Raw genomic sequence first — 25,717 nt, forward strand, 5'->3', positions numbered from 1 at the left:
TAATGTTTTTCATTCTCACACAGAAGTCTCTCCATGGTTTACGTATGACTTCCTCTTTTGGTCTCTTCCTCTTGCTTCATGCCTATAGAAGATATAAGAAACTTCCTGTAGATTTCTGGTGAACATTGTACACGGTCCTGATCGTCCTGCACCATCTACCATGAGACGTTCCATCCTGCTCCTCTATTTCCTCCATGGTAAGATAAGTAGCTGAGAACTTCACATTATATATATCACAGGGTTACAGAGCTGGACTTGTTGGTGGGACGTTGGAGATGAGAAATCAAATTCTGCCTGAAGTCTTCTCTCTATTCCAGAATAGTCTTTCTTTACCCGGATGTCTGCTTTATCTTACATCACGGTCACATACTGTATGTGTTATGCTGGGTTCACACCAGCATTCGGGTCTCCGTATTAGGTTACTTATTTGTGTAATGGTGTGGAATGCACCTCTGGGTCAATCAGTGGGATAGGGTCCCAAACCTTGAATTTGATATTGTACAGATCCCACTGGAGATAATGTTGTTGTCCAAAATATTTGTATTATTTCAAAGTGGTACAAATTTGGTTGTAGAGTGTTAACTTGTAACGTTTTGTCCGGTTAAGCCTTCCTCAGACTCAGATGTATAGACTAGAAGTTATAGACAGATATAACAGTCCTGATGGATTCAAAATATGTCTTATAGATAATTCATAGGGGTAAGTATTAGAGATGAGCGAACAGTAAAATATTCAAGGTTCGATATTCGTTTCGCGTAGCCCCTCAATATTCGACTACTCGAATCGAATATTGAACCCTATTATAGTCTATGGGGGGAAAATGCTCGTTTCAGGGGTAGGCAACATTCGATCAAATTACACTTACCAAGTCCACGAGTGAGGGTCGGGCTGGATCCTCCGAGCAGTCTTCTCCTTGTAGCGTCCCCGCGGCATCTTCCGGCTCTTCATTCACTCTGCCAGGCATCGGGCCTGGGCAGAGCCGACTGCACATGCCTACACTACAAGCGGACATGCGCTGTCGGCTCTGCCCAGGCCCGATGACTGGCAGAGTGAATGAAGAGCCGGAAGACGCCGCGGGGAAGCTGCACGGAGAAGACTTCTAAAGGTAGGAGAAGAACCAGCGTTGATTGGCCGACTGTATAGCATTCAGCCAATCAATGCTGGTTCTGCATCAAACTTTTACATTCGAACAGCGAGTAGTACTCGATCGAGTACTATTCGCTCATCTCTAGTAAGTATGGGTACAGCCGGAGGATGCTGGTTCCTGTGGTACCGGCTTATTCTGATAGTGCACCAAAAGATACCATGTGTATTTCCTATTGGAGGAATACCCCTTGGTCCAGGTGCTGTCTGTAATGTTCTCTCAGTGTGTGTGTGTGTGTGTGTGTGGGGTATATATATATTACAGCCCGGTGGTTGCAGAGCCCAATAACAGAGGTAATATTCGATCGCTCCAGTCGATGGGCTGGTTGTTCTTGTGTTAGGCCTAGTTGGAGTAGTGTGTAATCTTTCCTCGGCGCCCAGCATCTCTTTCCACTACCGCCACCAATGGAGACCTCTGGGCACCGAGGAAAGATTGCACACTATTTTTGTTTTTTATTCCCCGCCTTCCGAAAGCCATAAAGTTTTTTTTTATTTTTCTGTTCAAAAAGCTGTATCAGGCCTTATTTTTGCAGGACAGATTGTATTTCACAATGGTAGCATTTAATATCCTGTACGATATACTGGAAAGCTACAAAAAAAATCAGAATGAGGAGATTTAGAAAAATAATAGAAAAATAAACTGGATTTATGCCATTTCCTTATAGGTTTTGTTTTCACAGCATTCACTGTACAGCATAAATAACAGATTACCTGTATTCTGTGAGACAATGAGACTTCAGTGATACCAAATTTATATAGTTATGTTGTTTTTTTTTTTAATACCTTAACAAAAATCCAAAACTTTGAAAAATTAAGAAATTTCTTGGAGTCTCCATGTTCTGACACTAGTAACTTTTTTATATTTTCATATACGGGGCTATGTAAGGCATCGTGTGTTGGACTCAAGGATACCTAATATACTTTAGTTATGTTTATGTTTATGTTTATTTGGAATATATAGAAAAGGGATGATTTGAAATTTTATATTAAAAAAACAACTTTTCTTGATTTTTTACAAAAATTGTTCTAGGAGACTTGAACCTGCGATCACCAGATCACTTGTTTAATAGACTGTAAGACAACTGTTTTGCAGTCTATGGTAAAATCCCTATGTAAATGTTGATTAGAATCTGATCTCGGGCGTTACTGCTGGGTCTCCACTGTATGAAACCAAAGACCTGGCCCCTGACCCCACTCTGCTTCCGAGCAGTCATCAAATTTAAGGTGCTTTCTTCCAATGGCTTGTAGGGACAGGTTCTTAATAGAGATGAGCGAGTAGTATTCGATCGAGTACCACTCGCTATTCGAATGGAAAAATTTGATGCAGAACCAGGGTTGTTGACAAGACCACCACTGACCAAATAACTGAAGTGTGAACTCAGCTTTACACGTCGATGTTAATGCCAGGTATAAAGAACTGTGCAAAGGCTCCAGATTCTCCTTGTCTGCTGATTCCACACAGATGTCTACAAAACCTGTTCTAGTAAATACTTATACAAGTAGAGACCTTCAAAGAGCGTGGAAAGGGCATGGCAACATGGCAACATAGTGTTGAGGTAGCAGCAGCATGAGGAGGCCACAGAGTGGCAAAGTGATATAATGTGGAGGTAGCAGCAGCCTTAGGAGACCATACAGTGTCCAGCAACAGATTGGGGAGGTGGCAGAAGCATGAGGAGGCCATACAGTGACCCAATGGCAGGGTGTAAAGATGGCAACAGCCTTAGGAGGCCATACAGTGACCCAGTAACAGAGTGAGCGGGTGGCAACAGCGTGAGGAGGCTGTATGATGATCCATTGGCAGAGTGCAGAGGAGGCAGCAGCATGAGTAGGCCACACAATGGCAAGGTGATATAATGTGGAGGTAGCAGTAGCCTTAGGAGGCCATACAGTGACCTGGTGACAGAGTGTGGTGAGGCAGCATGGATCATTTAATATGCTGCATCAGACATTGGTGGGTGGAAATCCTGCCTGATCCATGCCTGATTCATCTTCACAAAGGTCAGTCTCTCCAAATTTTTGGTGGACAGGTGAGTTCTCCTTGGGGTAATTATGGCCCATGCCACACTAAACATCCACTCTGATGCCACACTACTAGCCGGGCTGGACAGCTTTTTCACAGCAAACTCGGTCAAATCCTAATTGGCTTCCCAAAAGTCCAGTGGATCCTCCATGACAGGTGGCAGGGTATAATCTAAGTATGCCACCACCTGCTGTTTCAAGTTCTGCTCTGTGTCTAGCTGCTGACGAGTAGCTTCTTCACTATGCGGGTGAAGAAAGCTGCTTATCAGCAACTCTAGGCTCAGGTTGCTGTTGATGGAGCTGATATTGCTCCTGCCACCACCACCCCCTCCCACAGCTGCCATGCCAGTGCAAGTTGAGTGCTCAGGGCTCCCCTGGTTGGACATGTGAGAGGATGGAAGATGTCGCAGATAGGCAGTGGCCAACTTGCTACATAACATGTCTCTATAGTAGTTCAGTTTGCCCTCCCTCTCAGTGGGTATAAAAAGGCCCTCATTTTTCCCCTGTAGAAAGGTTCTAATATTGTGGAGAGCCAGTAGTCATTCCAATTGCGATTTGCTACATCGTCATCCAATAATGCCTTCAGGTCACTGATGTCCTCCTCAGGTTCCTCAGGTTCCTAAGGTAGGAGACTGACTGCTCGCACTACCAGCTACCATGCCACTCTCCTTATCATGACTTCTCCACCTACCGGAGGAAGCGGCGGATGAGTCCTCTAGATATTAGCTGGGCACCAGCTGCTGACTGTCCAGTAGTAGCTCATCTAGAGTAATTCTCTAGCTGAGGGAACCGGAAAGGACAGAGGCAGGTTGAGGACACATGATGATACAGGGCCTGCTCCTGGGCCATGCCAGCTAAGGATTATGTCTGATGAACCCAACGACTCTTGGCTGAGTGTGTATGATGTGACTTGTTATGAAGTTGATGACAGAGTCAACCAGTCTACAACCATTGAGTTGCTAGTTTAGGCATGACCGCGTCTTGACACTGGGAGCTCAGGGCCCTGTAAGTGACTCCTGTTGCGACGTCCCCTTACTCTGCTGTGAATTGTGAGTGCACCAGAAATATTTAGGCCTGTGGCCCTCCCTGATGCATGGCCTGTGGCTTCTCTTTCTGACAAATTGAAATAGGCTTGAGAACAGATAACAGATAGCACTGTCGGCTTTCCCGATCTATGCCCCGGATAAAGTGCTATCAGTCCCGGTACCGTAGCGCTTTACAGTCAGAAGGGTGTTTCTGACAGTTAGCCAGGGACGCCCTTCTACCCAGCAGCGCCTATCGCTCTGTACAGTGTGAGCAGGGAGGATTCCTCCCTGCTGTACCACATGTTGAGTAGAGCAGCAGAGACCCTTGATGGAGTACCATCTCCAAAACCCAAGGGTTCCTCAGAGTCAGCTCCCGCAGTTTCTGCACCATGAGTGGCCATGGATGGCAGACTTATGCGAGATCTTGCATGTCTTTGAAGAGTCAACCATGAGGGTCAGCTGTGACGACGCATTTGTGAGTGTCACAATCCCGCTCCTGTGTGTGATATGAGAATCCCTCATCGCCATCAGGGATAACGCATTGGACGCTGAGGAGTCGGGCATAGGAGCAGAAACATCCCAGCAGGATAGTTAGGGCACACTCCTATCCGCTTCACAGCGTATATTGAGGGAGGAGGAGGAGAAGGAGGATGACGACGAAGTGGCAGATCTCATTGTCACACAGGAGGCTAGCGGAGAAGTTCATTGTGTCCCATTGCTGCAGCGCGGTTGGGGCGAAATGGAGGAGGAGGATGAGGAAATGGAGAGTGAGCATGCCAGTGGGGGCAGCGAAGTCATGCCAAGTAACACTGGCACACATGGCTAAATACATGTTGGAGTGCTTTGCAACTGATAAACGCTTTGCCAAAATCCTGCAGAGCAACAACTACTGGATTTTTGCAATCCTTGACCCCGGTATAAAAATTATGTTTGTAATTTTATTCCGGTAGAGGGGAGGGCCAGTCGCATGAGTGATTGCCACAAGCAACTGGTGCAGAATATGATGGAGATGTTTCCATCAACTGTCGTTGGCGGCACACAAGAGAGTTCCTCCAACAGGCGACAAACTGTCATCTAGTCCACACCCACCAGGGGAACACTCTCCAAGGTCTGGGACATGTTAATGACACCCACTCGCCAAAGTCCCGCCACTGAGGGGCCTAGTGTCACCAGGAGGGATAAGTATAGGCACATGTTGCGGGAGTACCTGGCCGACACCAGCCCTGTCCTCTCCGATCCCTCTGCGGCCGATACTTATTGGGTCTCCAAGTTGGATTTGTGGCTGGAACTTGCGCTGTACGCATTGGAGGTCCTTTCCTGCCCTGCCGCCAGCGTGCTATCGGAAAGGGTCTTCAGCGCATCATCACGGATAAGCGCAGCCGGCTGTCACCTGACAGTGCTGACCACTGGATAGACCCATCATTTTCATGTCCACCGGTGTCAAGCACCCCCACATGAAGTTGCATGTGTGTGCTCACCCTCTACAATTCCTCCTCCTCCTGTTGCAGGGGTGCTTGTTAATGTTTGTTTAGCTTAAAATGTGGCTTTGTGTCCATCCATTTGGGGAAGAAAGAAGGTTTCCAGGTATTTTCCCACTTTGATAGAGGTTTTTTTGAGCGTGGAAAGTGTGTAGTTGATAGGCTGTGATGGTGGGGTAAAACAGTGACTTGAGCTTGTTAGATGCCCCCAGACATGCTTCCCCTGCTGTCACAGTTGCATTGCAGAGGTGTTGGCATCATTTCCTGGGGTGTCGTAGTGGACTTGGTGACCCTCCTGAATGGTGAGATCCCCTGAAACGAAGCATTTTTCCCCATAGACTATAATAGGGTTCGATATTCATTCAAATAGTCGAATATTGAGCGGCTATTCAAAACGAATAACGAATATCGAATATTTTACTGTTTGCTCTTCTCTAATAATGAGGGGCCAGCCACTATCTATAGAACATGGGAACATCCAGCGCTAATTGTACTATAGAGTTTGTTATTATCATTGTAAACACAGGACAGAAAATAAATACTATATTCCTCAACTCCCCACAAGAAATAGTGGCAAGGGATTGTCTCCAAAGTCACCACAAAATTGGATTTGCCTTCTACTGAACCTCGGTATCCTTGGGGTATTAGGTCCCATTATTGTGTTAAATCCCAGGACCACCAGATAATCCTCTGTTACTCCGGTGGGCCAGTTCATCCCTAGTTATGCAGTAGGATTTGTAGGCGTACTGATGCAATCCTTGTCATAATCAGTGGGTGCCATATTGGTTGTCTAATACAATATAACTCAGTCAATATTCATTGTATATCATATTTTGTCACAAAAACTAATTTTTTTGTTCTGAAACTGCTCTGTATTATTCATTATTGATTTGCAATTTTTTTTTTCTCATTGATCTCTCTGGTTTATTACAGGGACTTGTTGGACATCAGAATATTACTGTATTTACCAACCAAACCATCTCTACGTGAATGAAGGAGATTCAGCCGCCATCCCGTGTACATACACCTATCCTGAGCGCCTGGGATGGAATTCACAGACAGAAATACGTTGGGGAGAGGGTAATGGAAGAGATTGTGGTAATATCAGGAAACACATCACAGACGAGTCTGGTAATGTAATAGATGAGTATAAAGATCAGATCTCTACAGTCCACCATCCTGGTAACCAGACAGCGTCTATCCTAATCCAAGGACTGAAACCATTAGATGGAGTCACATTCTGCTGTACTGCGACTATACCCAATATAATTTACAACTGGTATGACCCAGATGGGACAACTCTCACTCTCACAGGTAAAAATAAGTTTTATATAACACTTTCCGAATCTCGAGGCTAATAGAAAACAGATTATCTAGGCTGAGATGTCACATGGCGTGTTCCGATATAACAACAACAAAGTTGAATGACAGCAAGAGGTACATGGAGGTGAACCTCTTCATGGACTCCTGCGAGTGGAACCAGAGTGACCTTACGAAGACCTCTTCATGGCACTGCCCATGTGGTCTCTGGCGATCATCTTAGACAAAAGTTGAACTCGCTGCCTCTTGCCATGCACCATGACAGACTTCGAGAGAAGACTACTATCTTGATTGGAAGTATGGTGTATAGTGATCCATGCTGTACTGCAAATGAAATTACATGTCATACCCCAGACCTAGGATGGCAAACCATTAGAAGGCGTTTGTAGGACATTGGACTAAGAGCTAGACTTCCAACCATACCTCATATCATTTCTCTCAAAAGGTTATTATAGCAAAACAATAATGGAGGCTGGGGTAGAGGTCTATCCTTTTAAGCAATAAGTCTCACTTTTGTCTCAGATGTAATGATAGCCTGAGACCACGTGGGCAATGGCATGAAGAGGTCTTTGTAAAGTAATGATACTATGGTCCTACTCCTGGGATTTTGGTGTGGGGTGACATCATGCTTAGAGTCTGAACCCCTCTAGTCTTCTTTACAAGTACCCTAACAACTTGGCATTACCGTGATTTGGTTGTGGTACCATTGGTAGGAACACTTCTCCATCAGTGGCTAGTGAACTTTTAGAGGGTCAGACCCTCACCTACTGCAAATTTATTACCTATCCTTAGGAAAGCTATAACAAAAACCTAGAATTTTTTTTTATTATTTTTTTTTGTAAAGTACACATCCAGATCTAAATGTTACATATACATTGTTTTATAGATAGGTTCCTATGAGCCCTAAGAGTATTCTACTCTATGTTTTATAGATAGGTTCCTAGGAGCCCTAAGAGTGTTCTACACTATGTTTTATAGATAGGTTCCAAGGAGCCCTAAGAGTTTTCTACACTATGTTTTATAGATAGGTTCCTATGAGCCCTAAGAGTATTCTACACTATGTTTTATAGATAGGTTCCTAGGAGCCCTAAGAGTATTTTACACTATGTTTTATAGATAGGTTCCTAGGAGTCCTAAGAGTGTTCTACACTATGTTTTATAGATAGGTTCCTAGGAGTCCTAAGAGTATTCTACACTATGTTTTATAGATAGGTTCCTAGGAGTCCTAAGAGTATTCTACACTATGTTTTATAGATAGGTTCCTAGGAACCCTAAGAGTATTTTACACTATGTTTTATAGATAGGTTCCTAGGAGTCCTAAGAGTGTTCTACACTATGTTTTATAGATAGATCCCTAGGAGTCCTAAGAGTATTCTACACTATGTTTTATAGATAGGTTCCTAGGAGTCCTAAGAGTATTCTACACTATGTTTTATAGATAGGTTCCTAGGAGCCCTAAGAGTATTCTACACTATGTTTTATAGATAGGTTCCTAGGAGTCCTAAGAGTATTCTACACTATGTTTTATAGATAGGTTCCTAGGGGCCCTAAGAGTATTCTACACTATGTTTTATAGATAGGTTCCTAGGAGTCCTAAGAGTGTTCTACACTATGTTTTATAGATAGGTTCCTAGGAGTCCTAAGAGTATTTTACACTATGTTTTATAGATAGGTTCCTAGGAGCCCTAAGAGTATTCTACACTATGTTTTATAGATAGGCTCCTAGGAGTCCTAAGAGTATTCTACACTATGTTTTATAGATAGGTTCCTAGGAGTCCTAAGAGTATTCTACACTATGTTTTATAGATAGGTTCCTAGGAGCCCTAAGAGTATTCTACACTATGTTTTATAGATAGGCTCCTAGGAGTCCTAAGAGTATTCTACACTATGTTTTATAGATAGGTTTCTAGGAGCCCTAAGAGTATTCTACACTATGTTTTATAGATAGGCTCCTAGGAGTCCTAAGAGTATTCTACACTATGTTTTATAGATAGGTTCCTAGGAGCCCTAAGAGTATTCTACACTGTGTTTTATAGATAGGCTCCTAGGAGTCCTAAGAGTATTCTACACTATGTTTTATAGATAGGGTCCTAGGAGCCCTAAGAGTATTCTACACTATGTTTTATAGATAGGCTCCTAGGAGTCCTAAGAGTATTCTACACTATGTTTTATAGATAGGTTCCTAGGAGTCCTAAGAGTATTCTACACTATGTTTTATAGATAGGTTCCTAGGAGCCCTAAGAGTATTTTACACTATGTTTTATAGATAGGTTCCTAGGGGCCCTAAGAGTATTCTACACTATGTTTTATAGATAGGTTCCTAGGAGTCCTAAGAGTATTTTACACTATGTTTTATAGATAGGTTCCTAGGAGTCCTAAGAGTATTCTACACTATGTTTTATAGATAGGTTCCTAGAAGTCCTAAGAGTATTCTACACTATGTTTTATAGATAGGTTCCTAGGAGTCCTTAGAGTATTCTACACTATGTTTTATAGATAGGTTCCTAGGAGCCCTAAGAGTATTCTACACTATGTATTATAGATAGGTTCCTAGGAGTCCTAAGAGTATTCTACACTATGTTTTATAGATAGGTTCCTAGGAGTCCTAAGAGTATTCTACACTATGTTTTATAGATAGATCCCTAGGAGTCCTAAGAGTATTCTACACTATGTTTTATAGATAGGTTCCTAGGAGTCCTAAGAGTATTCTACACTATGTTTTATAGATAGGTTCCTAGGAGCCCTAAGAGTATTCTACACTATGTTTTATAGATAGGTTCCTAGGAGTCCTAAGAGTATTATACACTATGTTTTATAGATAGGTTCCTAGGGGCCCTAAGAGTATTCTACACTATGTTTTATAGATAGGTTCCTAGGAGTCCTAAGAGTGTTCTACACTATGTTTTATAGATAGGTTCCTAGGAGTCCTAAGAGTATTTTACACTATGTTTTATAGATAGGTTCCTAGGAGCCCTAAGAGTATTCTACACTATGTTTTATAGATAGGCTCCTAGGAGTCCTAAGAGTATTCTACACTATGTTTTATAGATAGGTTCCTAGGAGTCCTAAGAGTATTCTACACTATGTTTTATAGATAGGTTCCTAGGAGCCCTAAGAGTATTCTACACTATGTTTTATAGATAGGCTCCTAGGAGCCCTAAGAGTATTCTACACTATGTTTTATAGATAGGTTTCTAGGAGCCCTAAGAGTATTCTACACTATGTTTTATAGATAGGCTCCTAGGAGTCCTAAGAGTATTCTACACTATGTTTTATAGATAGGTTCCTAGGAGCCCTAAGAGTATTCTACACTGTGTTTTATAGATAGGCTCCTAGGAGTCCTAAGAGTATTCTACACTATGTTTTATAGATAGGTTCCTAGGAGCCCTAAGAGTATTCTACACTGTGTTTTATAGATAGGCTCCTAGGAGTCCTAAGAGTATTCTACACTATGTTTTATAGATAGGTTCCTAGGGGCCCTAAGAGTATTCTACACTATGTTTTATAGATAGGCTCCTAGGAGTCCTAAGAGTATTCTACACTATGTTTTATAGATAGGTTCCTAGGAGCCCTAAGAGTATTCTACACTATGTTTTATAGATAGGCTCCTAGGAGTCCTAAGAGTATTCTACACTATGTTTTATAGATAGGGTCCTAGGAGCCCTAAGAGTATTCTACACTATGTTTTATAGATAGGCTCCTAGGAGTCCTAAGAGTATTCTACACTATGTTTTATAGATAGGTTCCTAGGAGCCCTAAGAGTATTCTACACTATGTTTTATAGATAGGTTCCTAGGAGTCCTAAGAGTATTCTACACTATGTTTTATAGATAGGTTCCTAGGAGCCCTAAGAGTATTTTACACTATGTTTTATAGATAGGCTCCTAGGAGTCCTAAGAGTATTCTACACTATGTTTTATAGATAGGCTCCTAGGAGTCCTAAGAGTATTCTACACTATGTTTTATAGATAGGTTCCTAGGGGCCCTAAGAGTATTCTACACTATGTTTTATAGATAGGTTCCTAGGAGTCCTAAGAGTGTTCTACACTATGTTTTATAGATAGGTTCCTAGGAGTCCTAAGAGTATTTTACACTATATTTTATAGATAGGTTCCTAGGAGCCCTAAGAGTATTCTACACTATGTTTTATAGATAGGCTCCTAGGAGTCCTAAGAGTATTCTACACTATGTTTTATAGATAGGTTTCTAGGAGCCCTAAGAGTATTCTACACTGTGTTTTATAGATAGGCTCCTAGGAGTCCTAAGAGTATTCTACACTATGTTTTATAGATAGGGTCCTAGGAGCCCTAAGAGTATTCTACACTATGTTTTATAGATAGGCTCCTAGGAGTCCTAAGAGTATTCTACACTATGTTTTATAGATAGGTTCCTAGGAGTCCTAAGAGTATTCTACACTATGTTTTATAGATAGGTTCCTAGGAGCCCTAAGAGTATTTTACACTATGTTTTATAGATAGGTTCCTAGGGGCCCTAAGAGTATTCTACACTATGTTTTATAGATAGGTTCCTAGGAGTCCTAAGAGTATTTTACACTATGTTTTATAGATAGGTTCCTAGGAGTCCTAAGAGTATTCTACACTATGTTTTATAGATAGGTTCCTAGAAGTCCTAAGAGTATTCTACACTATGTTTTATAGATAGGTTCCTAGGAGTCCTTAGAGTATTCTACACTATGTTTTATAGATAGGTTCCTAGGAGCCCTAAGAGTATTCTACACTATGTATTATAGATAGGTTCCTAGGAGTCCTAAGAGTATTCTACACTATGTTTTATAGATAGGTTCCTAGGAGTCCTAAGAGTATTCTACACTATGTTTTATAGATAGATCCCTAGGAGTCCTAAGAGTATTCTACACTATGTTTTATAGATAGGTTCCTAGGAGTCCTAAGAGTATTCTACACTATGTTTTATAGATAGGTTCCTAGGAGCCCTAAGAGTATTCTACACTATGTTTTATAGATAGGTTCCTAGGAGTCCTAAGAGTATTATACACTATGTTTTATAGATAGGTTCCTAGGGGCCCTAAGAGTATTCTACACTATGTTTTATAGATAGGTTCCTAGGAGTCCTAAGAGTGTTCTACACTATGTTTTATAGATAGGTTCCTAGGAGTCCTAAGAGTATTTTACACTATGTTTTATAGATAGGTTCCTAGGAGCCCTAAGAGTATTCTACACTATGTTTTATAGATAGGCTCCTAGGAGTCCTAAGAGTATTCTACACTATGTTTTATAGATAGGTTCCTAGGAGTCCTAAGAGTATTCTACACTATGTTTTATAGATAGGTTCCTAGGAGCCCTAAGAGTATTCTACACTATGTTTTATAGATAGGCTCCTAGGAGCCCTAAGAGTATTCTACACTATGTTTTATAGATAGGTTTCTAGGAGCCCTAAGAGTATTCTACACTATGTTTTATAGATAGGCTCCTAGGAGTCCTAAGAGTATTCTACACTATGTTTTATAGATAGGTTCCTAGGAGCCCTAAGAGTATTCTACACTGTGTTTTATAGATAGGCTCCTAGGAGTCCTAAGAGTATTCTACACTATGTTTTATAGATAGGTTCCTAGGAGCCCTAAGAGTATTCTACACTGTGTTTTATAGATAGGCTCCTAGGAGTCCTAAGAGTATTCTACACTATGTTTTATAGATAGGGTCCTAGGAGCCCTAAGAGTATTCTACACTATGTTTTATAGATAGGCTCCTAGGAGTCCTAAGAGTATTCTACACTATGTTTTATAGATAGGTTCCTAGGAGCCCTAAGAGTATTCTACACTATGTTTTATAGATAGGTTCCTAGGAGTCCTAAGAGTATTCTACACTATGTTTTATAGATAGGTTCCTAGGAGCCCTAAGAGTATTTTACACTATGTTTTATAGATAGGCTCCTAGGAGTCCTAAGAGTATTCTACACTATGTTTTATAGATAGGCTCCTAGGAGTCCTAAGAGTATTCTACACTATGTTTTATAGATAGGTTCCTAGGGGCCCTAAGAGTATTCTACACTATGTTTTATAGATAGGTTCCTAGGAGTCCTAAGAGTGTTCTACACTATGTTTTATAGATAGGTTCCTAGGAGTCCTAAGAGTATTTTACACTATATTTTATAGATAGGTTCCTAGGAGCCCTAAGAGTATTCTACACTATGTTTTATAGATAGGCTCCTAGGAGTCCTAAGAGTATTCTACACTATGTTTTATAGATAGGTTTCTAGGAGCCCTAAGAGTATTCTACACTATGTTTTATAGATAGGCTCCTAGGAGTCCTAAGAGTATTCTACACTATGTTTTATAGATAGGTTCCTAGGAGCCCTAAGAGTATTCTACACTGTGTTTTATAGATAGGCTCCTAGGAGTCCTAAGAGTATTCTACACTATGTTTTATAGATAGGGTCCTAGGAGCCCTAAGAGTATTCTACACTATGTTTTATAGATAGGCTCCTAGGAGTCCTAAGAGTATTCTACACTATGTTTTATAGATAGGTTCCTAGGAGCCCTAAGAGTATTCTACACTATGTTTTATAGATAGGTTCCTAGGAGTCCTAAGAGTATTCTACACTATGTTTTATAGATAGGTTCCTAGGAGCCCTAAGAGTATTTTACACTATGTTTTATAGATAGGTTCCTAGGGGCCCTAAGAGTATTCTACACTATGTTTTATAGATAGGTTCCTAGGAGTCCTAAGAGTATTCTACACTATGTTTTATAGATAGGTTCCTAGGAGTCCTAAGAGTATTCTACACTATGTTTTATAGATAGGTTCCTAGGAGTCCTAAGAGTATTCTACACTATGTTTTATAGATAGGTTCCTAGGAGTCCTAAGAGTATTCTACACTATGTTTTATAGATAGGTTCCTAGGAGCCCTAAGAATGTTCTACACTATGTATTATAGATAGGTTCCTAGGAGTCCTAAGAGTATTCTACACTATGTTTTATAGATAGGTTCCTAGGAGCCCTAAGAGTGTTCTACACTATGTTTTATAGATAGGTTCCTAGGAGCCCTAAGAGTGTTCTACACTATGTTTTATAGATAGGTTCCTAGGAGTCCTAAGAGTATTCTACACTATGTTTTATAGATAGGTTCCTAGGAGCCCTAAGAGTATTTTACACTATGTTTTATAGATAGGCTCCTAGGAGTCCTAAGAGTATTCTACACTATGTTTTATAGATAGGCTCCTAGGAGTCCTAAGAGTATTCTACACTATGTTTTATAGATAGGTTCCTAGGGGCCCTAAGAGTATTCTACACTATGTTTTATAGATAGGTTCCTAGGAGTCCTAAGAGTGTTCTACACTATGTTTTATAGATAGGTTCCTAGGAGCCCTAAGAGTATTCTACACTATGTTTTATAGATAGGCTCCTAGGAGTCCTAAGAGTATTCTACACTATGTTTTATAGATAGGTTTCTAGGAGCCCTAAGAGTATTCTACACTATGTTTTATAGATAGGCTCCTAGGAGTCCTAAGAGTATTCTACACTATGTTTTATAGATAGGTTCCTAGGAGCCCTAAGAGTATTCTACACTGTGTTTTATAGATAGGCTCCTAGGAGTCCTAAGAGTATTCTACACTATGTTTTATAGATAGGGTCCTAGGAGCCCTAAGAGTATTCTACACTATGTTTTATAGATAGGCTCCTAGGAGTCCTAAGAGTATTCTACACTATGTTTTATAGATAGGTTCCTAGGAGCCCTAAGAGTATTCTACACTATGTTTTATAGATAGGTTCCTAGGAGTCCTAAGAGTATTCTACACTATGTTTTATAGATAGGTTCCTAGGAGCCCTAAGAGTATTTTACACTATGTTTTATAGATAGGTTCCTAGGGGCCCTAAGAGTATTCTACACTATGTTTTATAGATAGGTTCCTAGGAGTCCTAAGAGTATTCTACACTATGTTTTATAGATAGGTTCCTAGGAGTCCTAAGAGTATTCTACACTATGTTTTATAGATAGGTTCCTAGGAGTCCTAAGAGTATTCTACACTATGTTTTATAGATAGGTTCCTAGGAGTCCTAAGAGTATTCTACACTATGTTTTATAGATAGGTTCCTAGGAGCCCTAAGAATGTTCTACACTATGTATTATAGATAGGTTCCTAGGAGTCCTAAGAGTATTCTACACTATGTTTTATAGATAGGTTCCTAGGAGCCCTAAGAGTGTTCTACACTATGTTTTATAGATAAGTTCCTAGGAGCCCTAAGAGTGTTCTACACTATGTTTTATAGATAGGTTCCTAGGAGTCCTAAGAGTATTCTACACTATGTTTTATAGATGGGTTCCTAGGAGTCCTAAGAGTATTCTACACTATGTTTTATAGATAGGTTCCTAGGGGCCCTAAGAGTATTCTACACTATGTTTTATAGATAGGTTCCTAGGAGTCCTAAGAGTGTTCTACACTATGTTTTATAGATAGGTTCCTAGGAGTCCTAAGAGTATTTTACACTATGTTTTATAGATAGGTTCCTAGGAGCCCTAAGAGTATTCTACACTATGTTTTATAGATAGGTTCCTAGGAGGCCTAAGAGTATTCTACACTGTGTTTTATAGATAGGCTCCTAGGAGTCCTAAGAGTATTCTACACTATGTTTTATAGATAGGTTCCTAGGGGCCCTAAGAGTATTCTACACTATGTTTTATAGATAGGTTCCTAGGAGTCCTAAGAGTATTCTACACTATGTTTTATAGATAGGTTCCTAGGAGCCCTAAGAGTATTCTACACTATGTTTTATAGATAGGATCCTAGGAGCCCTAAGTTATATGGGAAGGATATGGTATATAGCTTCCTCTATCTATAAAACATAGTGTAAAATACTCAATTTCTAGCTCTCTAAGCAAACACAACAAAAGTAGTGTCAGTGTTAAAAGTGACATTATTATACTATGGGGTCTTCCCTATGGTATAAAGCTCTCCGATATGAACACAGCTTCATCCCTTCTACTCATCTTTCTTATATGGTTGCAAGGTTCTATTTTCAAAAACTGAAAACTAGTGTTAGTGTTAAAAATATAATGTCATCCTTCAGTAATGTCCAGTCTTTATTAACCCTGTGTAATACTTGTATATCTCATGTCTTCTGTTTGTAGGTGGGAAATGGTTATCTCAGGTGGAGGAACTGATGGCTGTCCGAGGAGAAGAGATGATCATCCCCTGTAATTACCCAATGGAGACTATGGGGGAAGCTCTACAAGTGACCTGGTATATTGGAGATAGTAAACTATGTGCCAATAATAATAATAAAAAAACCTACACCTATGGCCAAACACAAACACGTGAGGCATCTCCTTATTCACTGGTGAACTTCCCAGAAGATGTCTCTTTACGTATACACCGTCTTCAGTCACATAATTACCTCCATTTTTGTTGCCGTGTGACCACTAGTAACGGAACGTTGGAGAGCAGATACAGTACGGAGGTGACCATCGCAGGTAAGGAGATAATGATTGTTGCCAAAAGTGGACTTAACGAGATTGCGCTCTCTCGATCAACAACCCATACTGAGGTCTACTTACCCAACCTCTTCTGGCCTGTTCTGGCTTCCTAAGTGATGTCAGTAGTCTCTGGTTTCTGATGAGACCAATTCACATAGGGCATGTCAACATCATTATGCCCCCACACGACTGCTAAGGCCCAAACACAGACCTCAGCAGTGACCACTAACCAGGAGGACAGAAGATTCTGGGAAAGATACCATGGAAAAGCCCTGGAGAGAAAAATTGAGTGAGTGTTTTTTGTTTCTTCACCTCTTCCAGGCCTTCAAGTATTATAATCTGGGCCCTTCACAGACCTAAGAATGTAATACTGATTTGTTAAAAAAATTGGATTTACCAAAATCTGAAATTTTTGGAAAATTGTTAATGAACCCCATTTGTAATGTTGAGAACTGAGGTTTGATATGTGAAAAAACAGTCTTGTACGTTAGTTAGAGGCAAAGAAAAGGTGAATTCAGGATCCATGGAACAAAAGTCCCGAACCTTCTTGTGTGCATGTAGAAGTAGATTTTAAACCATTGTCTAAGATATATTTAAGGTTGGTACATTTCACATTTATTGATTTTTTTTCTAGATACCCCATCCTCTTTACAATTCAATGTCAAACAACCATCAAAACCATATGAAGTCACCCATGATGTAGATGAGTCGGTGACACTAAGCTGCTCATACAGCAAATATTCGGAGAGTGACGTCCTCAAGGTTAATATTTACTGGAGAGTGGGCAACAAAACTGGACCTTATGCATACCACCCCTACAAAGAAATGGTACATCCCGATTATAGAGGAAGGACGGAGATAAAAGGAGCGGCCGATCTCCATATACGGGGGGTACGGAGGTCAGACGACTCCACATATTACTGCTTTGTGATGCTCAAACTGTGTACAGGAAATAGCAAATATACAAATTCCATCTGGAAAGGAAAAGGAACGCGACTTATTGTGAGAGGTAAAATAACAGGTAAAGGAAACACAAAATTCAGCTTTTACATGATTCTATAATTTACTGAAGGTAAAGATTCCTTCAAAACCCATGTGATAAAAATATCACCCACGTGAAAATAACTGCCCCCTAAAATTAGTAACCGATTACGCCCAACTTGATAGGATCAAATGAAATCAAACTCTTGCAATAATTTACAATGAGTCTTAGACATTGATGTGGGAAATTTTGGTCTAGTCTGATTTGTAGAATTATTTTAATTTGGTTGCACTGGAGGGTGACCGTGCATGCCTGCCAGCCACAAGAAAATGGCCGCTTACAATACTGTGTAAGTGGCCATTTTCTTGTGGCTGGCAGGCATGCGCAGTCCACTTTGCCCTAGGCCCGAGGCCTAGAACTTTGAAGCCAACCCTTGGAAGAAGACCCATTCCTGAAGAAGATGGAGGCGGCGCTGGAGAGTTCTCTAGCAGCATTGGAGACTCCCCCAGTGCTGTTTGAGTGCTGGGGCCCGCCCCCAGTGCTGCGAGAGAACTTATTTGCATACCGACGAAAATCGGATTATATACCGAACGGCGGCATGGAGAAGACATCTAAAGGTAGGAGAAGAATAGCCTCTCTTATGGCTACTCCTACGTGGTAGGCAGAAAAAAAATGAATTTTAATGATAGGATCCCTTTAAGTGAATGAAGAAAATAAAAATGTTAGAAATATTCGGTGTGACCTTTGGCTTCCATCAGTTCTTCTCGGTACTTGCAGACAGTTTTTGGCAGGGAGGTTGTTCCTGTCATCTAGAAGAACTAAGCACAGATCTTCTGTGGACAGTGGTGGGACTACACTAAAGGTGTCTGTGACCTAAATGGAAGTACTGAAAGGAAGCAGAGGTGGCTGTAGGCAGGAGCGGGGATCAATAAGTACTTAGTGTTTGTTGAGCGAACCGTGAGAGATTCGTCTCACGAGGTTCACCTGTCAATTTCGTTCAGACGGAACATGTATGAATCAAAACTGCTATTATTATGCTCTGGGATCTCTTCAGAGCCCAGAAAATAATGATTGGAGGCCCAGAAGGAGGCGAAAAATAATAAAAATCAGTCTTACTCACCTCTTCTGGACTCCAGTGCGATTCCCTGCTGTCTTCTGGCCTTTTCCATGGCGTCGCGGATGTCACGTGGGTAAGACCAGTGTCACGACACATAATGATAATGATGTAAGCTACTCTCGTGGCATCATTCAGAAGCACCAAAGACAGCAGGGAGCTGTGCTGGAGCCCAGTAGAGGTGAGTAAGACTGTTTTTTTTTTATTGTTTTCACTTTCCCTCAGCCTCCAATCATTAAACCCTGGGGTCTGAAGAGACCCCAGAGTCTAACTATAGTTTACGGGTGGTGAATCCCCAAAATTTCCCAACATATCTGCACCGAACACAGAACATAGGGGCCATTATGGGACATTATACAGTGTGAAGGGTCACAATGTTACATTACACTGAGTGCAGGGATCTCTTTGGGACAGTATACTGTGTGGAGGGGCCACTATGGAGCATAATACTGTGTGCAAGGGCCACTATGGGACATAATACTGTGTGCAGGGGCCACTATGGGGGATAATACTGTGTGCAGGGGCCACTATGGGGGATAATACTGTGTGCAGGGGCCACTATGGGGGATAATACTGTGTGGAGGGGCCACTATGGAGCATAATACTGTGTGCAAGGGCCACTATGGGACATAATACTGTGTGCAGGGGCCACTATGGGGGATAATACTGTGTGCAGGGGCCACTATGGGGGATAATACTGTGTGCAGGGGCCACTATGGAAAATAATACTGTGTGCAGGGGCAACTATGGGACATAAAACTGTGTGCAGGGGCCACTATGGGGAATAATACTGTGTGCAGGGGCCACTATGGGACATAATACTGTGTGCAGGGGCCACTATGGGGTATAATACTGTGTGCAGGGGCCACTATGGGAAATAATACTGTGTGCAGAGGCCACTATGGGGGATAATACTGTGTGCAGGGGCCACTATGGGAAATAATACTGTGTGCAGGGGCCACTATGGGGGATAATACTGTGTGGAGGGGCCTCTATGGGAAATAATACTGTGTGCAGGGGCCACTATGGGGGATAATACTGTGTGCAGGGGCCACTATGGGGCATAATACTGTGTGCAGGGACCACTATGGGGGATAATACTGTGTGCAGGGGCCACTATGGGGCATAATACTGTGTGCAGGGGCCACTATGGGGCATAATACTGTGTGCAGGGGCCACTATGGGGCATAATACTGTGTGCAGGGGCCACTGTGGGACATAATACTGTGTGCAGGGGCCACTGTGGGACATAATACTGAGTGCAGGGGCCACTATGGGACATAATACTGTGTGCAGGAGTCACTATGGGGGATAATACTGTGTGCAGGGGCCACTATGGGACATAATACTGTGTGCAGGAGTCACTATGGGGGATAATACTGTGTGCAGGGGCCACTATGGGACATAATACTGTGTGCAGGGGCCACTATGGGACATAATACTGTGTGCAGGGGCCACTATGGGGCATAATACTGTGTGCAGGGGCCACTATGGGACATAATACTGTGTGCAGGGGCCACTATGGGACATAATACTGTGTGCAGGGGCCACTATGGGGGATAATACTGTGTGCAGGGGCCACTATGGGACATAATACTGTGTGCAGGGGCCACTATGGGACATAATACTGTGTGCAGGGGCCACTATGGGACATAATACTGTGTGCAGGGGCCACTATGGGACATAAAACTGTGTGCAGGGGCCACTATGGGGAATAATACTGTGTGCAGGGGCCACTATGGGACATAAAACTGTGTGCAGGGGCCACTATGGGGAATAATACTGTGTGCAGGGGCCACTATGGGACATAAAACTGTGTGCAGGGGCCACTATGGGGAATAATACTGTGTGCAGGGGCCACTATGGGACATAATACTGTGTACAGGGGCCACTATGGGGGATAATACTGTGTGCAGGGGCCACTATGGGACATAATACTGTGTGCAGAGGCCACTATGGGGGATAATACTGTGTGCAGGGGCCACTATGGGACATAATACTGTGTGCAGGGGCCACTATGGGAAATAATACTGTGTGCAGGGGTCACTATGGGACATAATACTGTGTGCAGGGGCCACTATGGGACATAATACTGTGTGCAGGGGCCACTATGGGGCATAATACTGTGTGCAGGGGCCACTATGGGGCATAATACTGTGTGCAGAGGCCACTATGGGGGATAATACTGTGTGCAGGGGCCACTATGGGAAATAATACTGTGTGCAGGGGCCACTATGGGGGATAATACTGTGTGCAGGGGCCACTATGGGACATAATACTGTGTGCAGGGGCCACTATGGGACATAATACTGTGTGCAGGGGCCACTATGGGGCATAATACTGTGTGCAGGGGCCACTATGGGGCATAATACTGTGTGCAGGGGCCACTATGGGACATAATACTGTGTGCAGGGGCCACTATGGGGCATAATACTGTGTGCAGGGGCCACTATGGGACATAATACTGTGTGCAGAGGCCACTATGGGACATAATACTGTGTGCAGGGGCCACTATGGGGCATAATACTGTGTGCAGAGGCCACTATGGGGGATAATACTGTGTGGAGGGGCCACTATGGGAAATAATACTGTGTGCAGAGGCCACTATGGGGGATAATACTGTGTGGAGGGGCCACTATGGGAAATAATACTGTGTGGAGGGGCCACTATGGGGGATAATACTGTGTGCAGGGGCCACTATGGGACATAATACTGTGTGGAGGGGCCACTATGGGGGATAATACTGTGTGCAGGGGCCACTATGGGACATAATACTGTGTGCAGGGGCCACTATGGGGGATAATACTGTGTGCAGGGACCACTATGGGGCATAATACTGTGTGCAGGGGCCACTATGGGGCATAATACTGTGTGCAGGGACCACTATGGGGCATAATACTGTGTGCAGGGGCCACTATGGGGCATAATACTGTGTGCAGGGGCCACTATGGGACATAATACTGTGTGCAGGGGCCACTATGGGGCATAATACTGTGTGCAGGGGCCACTATGGGACATAATACTGTGTGCAGAGGCCACTATGGGGGATAATACTGTGTGCAGGGGCCACTATGGGGGATAATACTGTGTGCAGGGGCCACTATGGGGGATAATACTGTGTGCAGGGGCCACTATGGGGGATAATACTGTGTGCAGGGGCCACTATGGGGGATAATACTGTGTGCAGGGGCCACTATAGGGGATAATACTGTGTGTAGGGGCCACTATGGGGGATAATACTGTGTGCAGGGGCCACTATGGGGGATAATACTGTGTGCAGGGGCCACTATGGGACATAATACTGTGTGCAGGGGCCACTATGGGGGATAATACTGTGTGCAGGGGCCACTATGGGACATAATACTGTGTGCAGGGGCCACTATGGAACATAATACTGTGTGGAGGGGCCACTATGGGGGATAATACTGTGTGCAGGGGCCACTATGGGGGATAATACTGTGTGGAGGGGCCACTATGGGGCATAATACTGTGTGCAGGGGCCACTATGGGACATAATACTGTGTGCAGGGGCCACTATGGGGGATAATACTGTGTGCAGGGGCCACTATGGGGGATAATACTGTGTGCAGGGGCCACTATGGGACATAATACTGTGTGCAGGGGCCACTATGGGGGATAATACTGTGTGGAGGGGCCACTATGGGGGATAATACTGTGTGCAGGGGCCACTATGGGGGATAATACTGTGTGCAGGGGCCACTATGGGACATAATACTGTGTGCAGGGGCCACTATGGGACATAATACTGTGTGCAGGGGCCACTATGGGGGATAATACTGTGTGCAGGGGCCACTATGGGGCATAATACTGTGTGCAGGGGCCACTATGGGACATAATACTGTGTGCAGGGGCCACTATGGGACATAATACTGTGTGCAAGGGCCACTATGGGGGATAATACTGTGTGCAAGGGCCACTATGGGGCATAATACTGTGTGCAGGGGCCACTATGGGACATAATACTGTGTGCAGGGGCCACTATGGGACATAATACTGTGTGCAAGGGCCACTATGGGGGATAATACTGTGTGCAGGGGCCACTATGGGGCATAATACTGTGTGCAGGGGCCACTATGGGGCATAATACTGTGTGCAGGGGCCACTATGGGACATAATACTGTGTGCAGGGGCCACTATGGGACATAATACTGTGTGCAAGGGCCACTATGGGGGATAATACTGTGTGCAGGGGCCACTATGGGGCATAATACTGTGTGCAGGGGCCACTATGGGGCATAATACTGTGTGCAGGGGCCACTATGGGGCATAATACTGTGTGCAGGGGCTACTATGGGGGATAATACTGTGTGCAGGGGCTACTATGGGGGATAATACTGTGTGCAGGGGCTACTATGGGGGATAATACTGTGTGCAGGGGCCACTATGGGGCATAATACTGTGTGCAGGGGCCACTATGGGGGATAATACTGTGTGCAGGGGCCACTATGGGACATAATACTGTGTGCAAGGGCCACTATGGAGCATAATACTGTGTCGAGGGACTGCTGTAGGACACTGTGTGAATGGGAAAGGCAATGGCCAGGAAAGTGGGCCCTATGCTGTGTGAGTCAAGGGGGGGATGACCCAAAAGTTTTCTATGGGGCCTAGCCTTTGCTAGTTACGCCCCTGTCTGTGGATATAGGCTTACTCCAACCCTTCTTTCTCTTCATGTCATCCCAGACAGACTCGATGATGTTCGGATCAGGACGATATCTATGAGGGCCATATCATCACCTCCAGTACTCCTCCCCAAAAGGGCAGAGGTCACCTCAAGTATGAGATTTGCATTTCTTTTTTCTTCATTCACATTGGTTTGTTCATTGATAAAGATAAACCATTAATCCTTTTATTTCTGTGAACTTACTTACTTTTCTGCATTTTTTAACCCCTTCCTAAAACTTTTGCACAGCGCTGTTACAGTACTTTTTTGATTTAGCTTTTTAGTAACTTTAGTATCCAACTTGTGTACTTTGTATAGTGACTAAAGGTTTGCTGTGACGCAGTAAGGACAAGAAGTAAACCTACCGAAAATAGTTATTAACTAGAGATGAGCGAACACTAAAATGTCCGAGGTTCGAAATCCGATTCGAACAGCCGCACACTGTACGACTGTTTGAACGGATTTCGAACCCCATTATAGTCTATGGGGGGAAATGCTCGTTTCAGGGGTAGGCAACATTCGATAAAATTATACTTACCAAGTCCACGAGTGACGGTCGGGCTGGATTCGCCTTGAAGTCTTCTCCCGGCGCAGCGTCCCCGCGTCTTCTTCCGGCTGGAATTCACTCTGCCTAGGCATCGGGGCCTAGGCAGAGCCGACTGCGCATGCACGGTCATGCGCGAACATGCGCAGTCGGCTGTGCCTAGGCCGGGTGCCTAGGCAGAGTGAATTCCAGGCGGAAGATGCCACGGGGAGGCTGCACGGAGAAGACGTCTAACCTTTTAGAAGCAGCAATAATCGGATATTCCCATCTCATATATTTATGTAGGTGATCCAACTACCGAGTCCCCGAATGACCCCGATGAACAACAACTTATCATCATTGTTTCCGCCTCGGCTGCAGCCATGTTGGTTCTTCTTTGTGTGATTTTGATTATTCTGAAGGTAACAGGTAAGAGGGTTATTGTGTCTGGTACCGGATATCCTTCTACATCCATCCATGCCAGATGTTTAGTCTTCATTTAAGAGAATATCGAGAACATTGTGGTGAGTTTTATGTACTAGATTTTTATCAATTTTTTTTAAGAGTCCCAAGTTTTGTTTCTCTTGCGCGTGAACCATTTATTGTTTGGTTTTATTTTGAGTTCTCAGTACTTCACTTAGAGTTTTATATCTCTGGTAGAATCTGAACACTCAGTCATTTATAAAATTCTAGAATTAGCTAAGAATGCTAAAAATAGATAGAAAGACCAAAAATAGACCACTGGTAGGAAGGAACCAAAGCATTGACAGTTCCCTCTTCATGTGAGTCTGTTACAATATAGTACACTACAGTGCCTCCACAAACCTCAGAAGATAAAAAATGATTGTAGGTCCCTACGTGTTCTTTGTACAGTGCAAGGACATCTTAGATTCGGTGACGGACCGGCCGACCAATGTATCAGACGATCCTCCAATGGGCCCAAGCTCCAACACAATAATGGTCCAGTAGAGGATACTCAAATTTGAAGAGTACTATAGGAGGGTGGCTCCCCAGTATAATTTTTTTTTTTTTGATGGACCCAAGGAGCCTCAGTTTGACAATGCTTAGATTGCTTTGCTATCCAGAATCCGAAAACGTGTCCAAAATCAACTAATGTTTTTGTTCGCAAGTAGAGATGAGCAAATAGTATTCATCTAGCTTCATCTAAGAGGAGGAAAGTTTGCACCCAGGCCCACAAGACACGTGTTACACCACTGGCATGACTGCTAACACTTTGTATGACTAGAAGATAACAATTTATATCTTGGTAACACATTAAAGCCCAGAATCTTACCCTCACATAACACCAGGATCACAGATCTAGGCGCAATATTTCACATTCCAAACACAGCACCTTGAATAGTTTTACTTCTTTGTCCCTAGTCTATGTAAGAGGGGGATAAACATAAGGACCATAAAAAATACATATTTACTGTAGATTTATCATCAGTTCTGAAGAATACAGATCTTTGGAACATTGATGATAGATAATCTATGCTTCAGTTTCTTAAAATGTATTTACTAGAGTTGAGCGATCTTTTTAGGTGGGATCGAGATCGGTAGTATTTCCCACATTGCTTTGCTTAGCCTTCACACTGGGTATATAGTGTATATTCAGTGTAAAGGCTCCGCTGCGGTTCCATAGGAATGAATGGAGGCAGCCGGCACACAGCCTTAACCCCCTGCGCGCTGGCTGCCTCCATTCATTCTAATGGGAGACTAAACTAACATCTCTAGTAGCTACTTACCTGCAGAGATGGCTGCTCCGGTGCCCGGTGTTCTCCTTCTTCTTCGCCTCGCTGCCGCTCCACGCTGCTCTTCTCGCCTTGCTGCCCCGCCCCGTGAGGCGAAGAAGAACATCGGGCACCCGAGCAGCCATCTCTGCAGGTAAGTGGACACCAGGAGGGACCAAGTAGCCAGAGGATTAAAAAAAAATCCTCTGGCTACTTAGTGATTCACTACACAGCGTGGATTCTAATCAT

The 25,717-nt window shown here is 43.1% G+C and overlaps 1 protein-coding gene across 1 annotated transcript; it reads left to right on the forward strand.

Annotated features, from left to right (window-relative positions):
* The first annotated feature begins 133 nt into the window (after nt 1-133).
* On the forward strand, nt 134-24,704 carry LOC142204418 (uncharacterized). Its single transcript, XM_075275730.1, has 7 exons — nt 134-197; nt 6,599-6,979; nt 16,091-16,432; nt 17,070-17,456; nt 23,233-23,325; nt 24,042-24,164; nt 24,586-24,704. Exons 1-7 carry the CDS (start codon nt 161-163, stop codon nt 24,702-24,704), a joined length of 1,482 nt encoding a protein of 493 aa, XP_075131831.1. The 5' UTR covers nt 134-160.
* The last annotated feature ends 1,013 nt before the right edge of the window (nt 24,705-25,717 follow it).

This window comes from Leptodactylus fuscus, chromosome 5 (assembly GCF_031893055.1).
Source record: "Leptodactylus fuscus isolate aLepFus1 chromosome 5, aLepFus1.hap2, whole genome shotgun sequence".
NCBI classification, from domain to species: Eukaryota; Metazoa; Chordata; class Amphibia; order Anura; family Leptodactylidae; genus Leptodactylus; species Leptodactylus fuscus.

Bases quoted from the DNA above. Each gene is read 5' to 3' on its own strand.
- LOC142204418 (XM_075275730.1), top strand. From the start codon at position 161: ATGAGACGTTCCATCCTGCTCCTCTATTTCCTCCATG. The intron at 6,980-16,090 runs GTAAAAATAAGT...TTCTGTTTGTAG, and splicing joins GACAACTCTCACTCTCACAG to GTGGGAAATGGTTATCTCAG. The intron at 17,457-23,232 runs GTAAAGGAAACA...ATGTCATCCCAG, and splicing joins TGTGAGAGGTAAAATAACAG to ACAGACTCGATGATGTTCGG.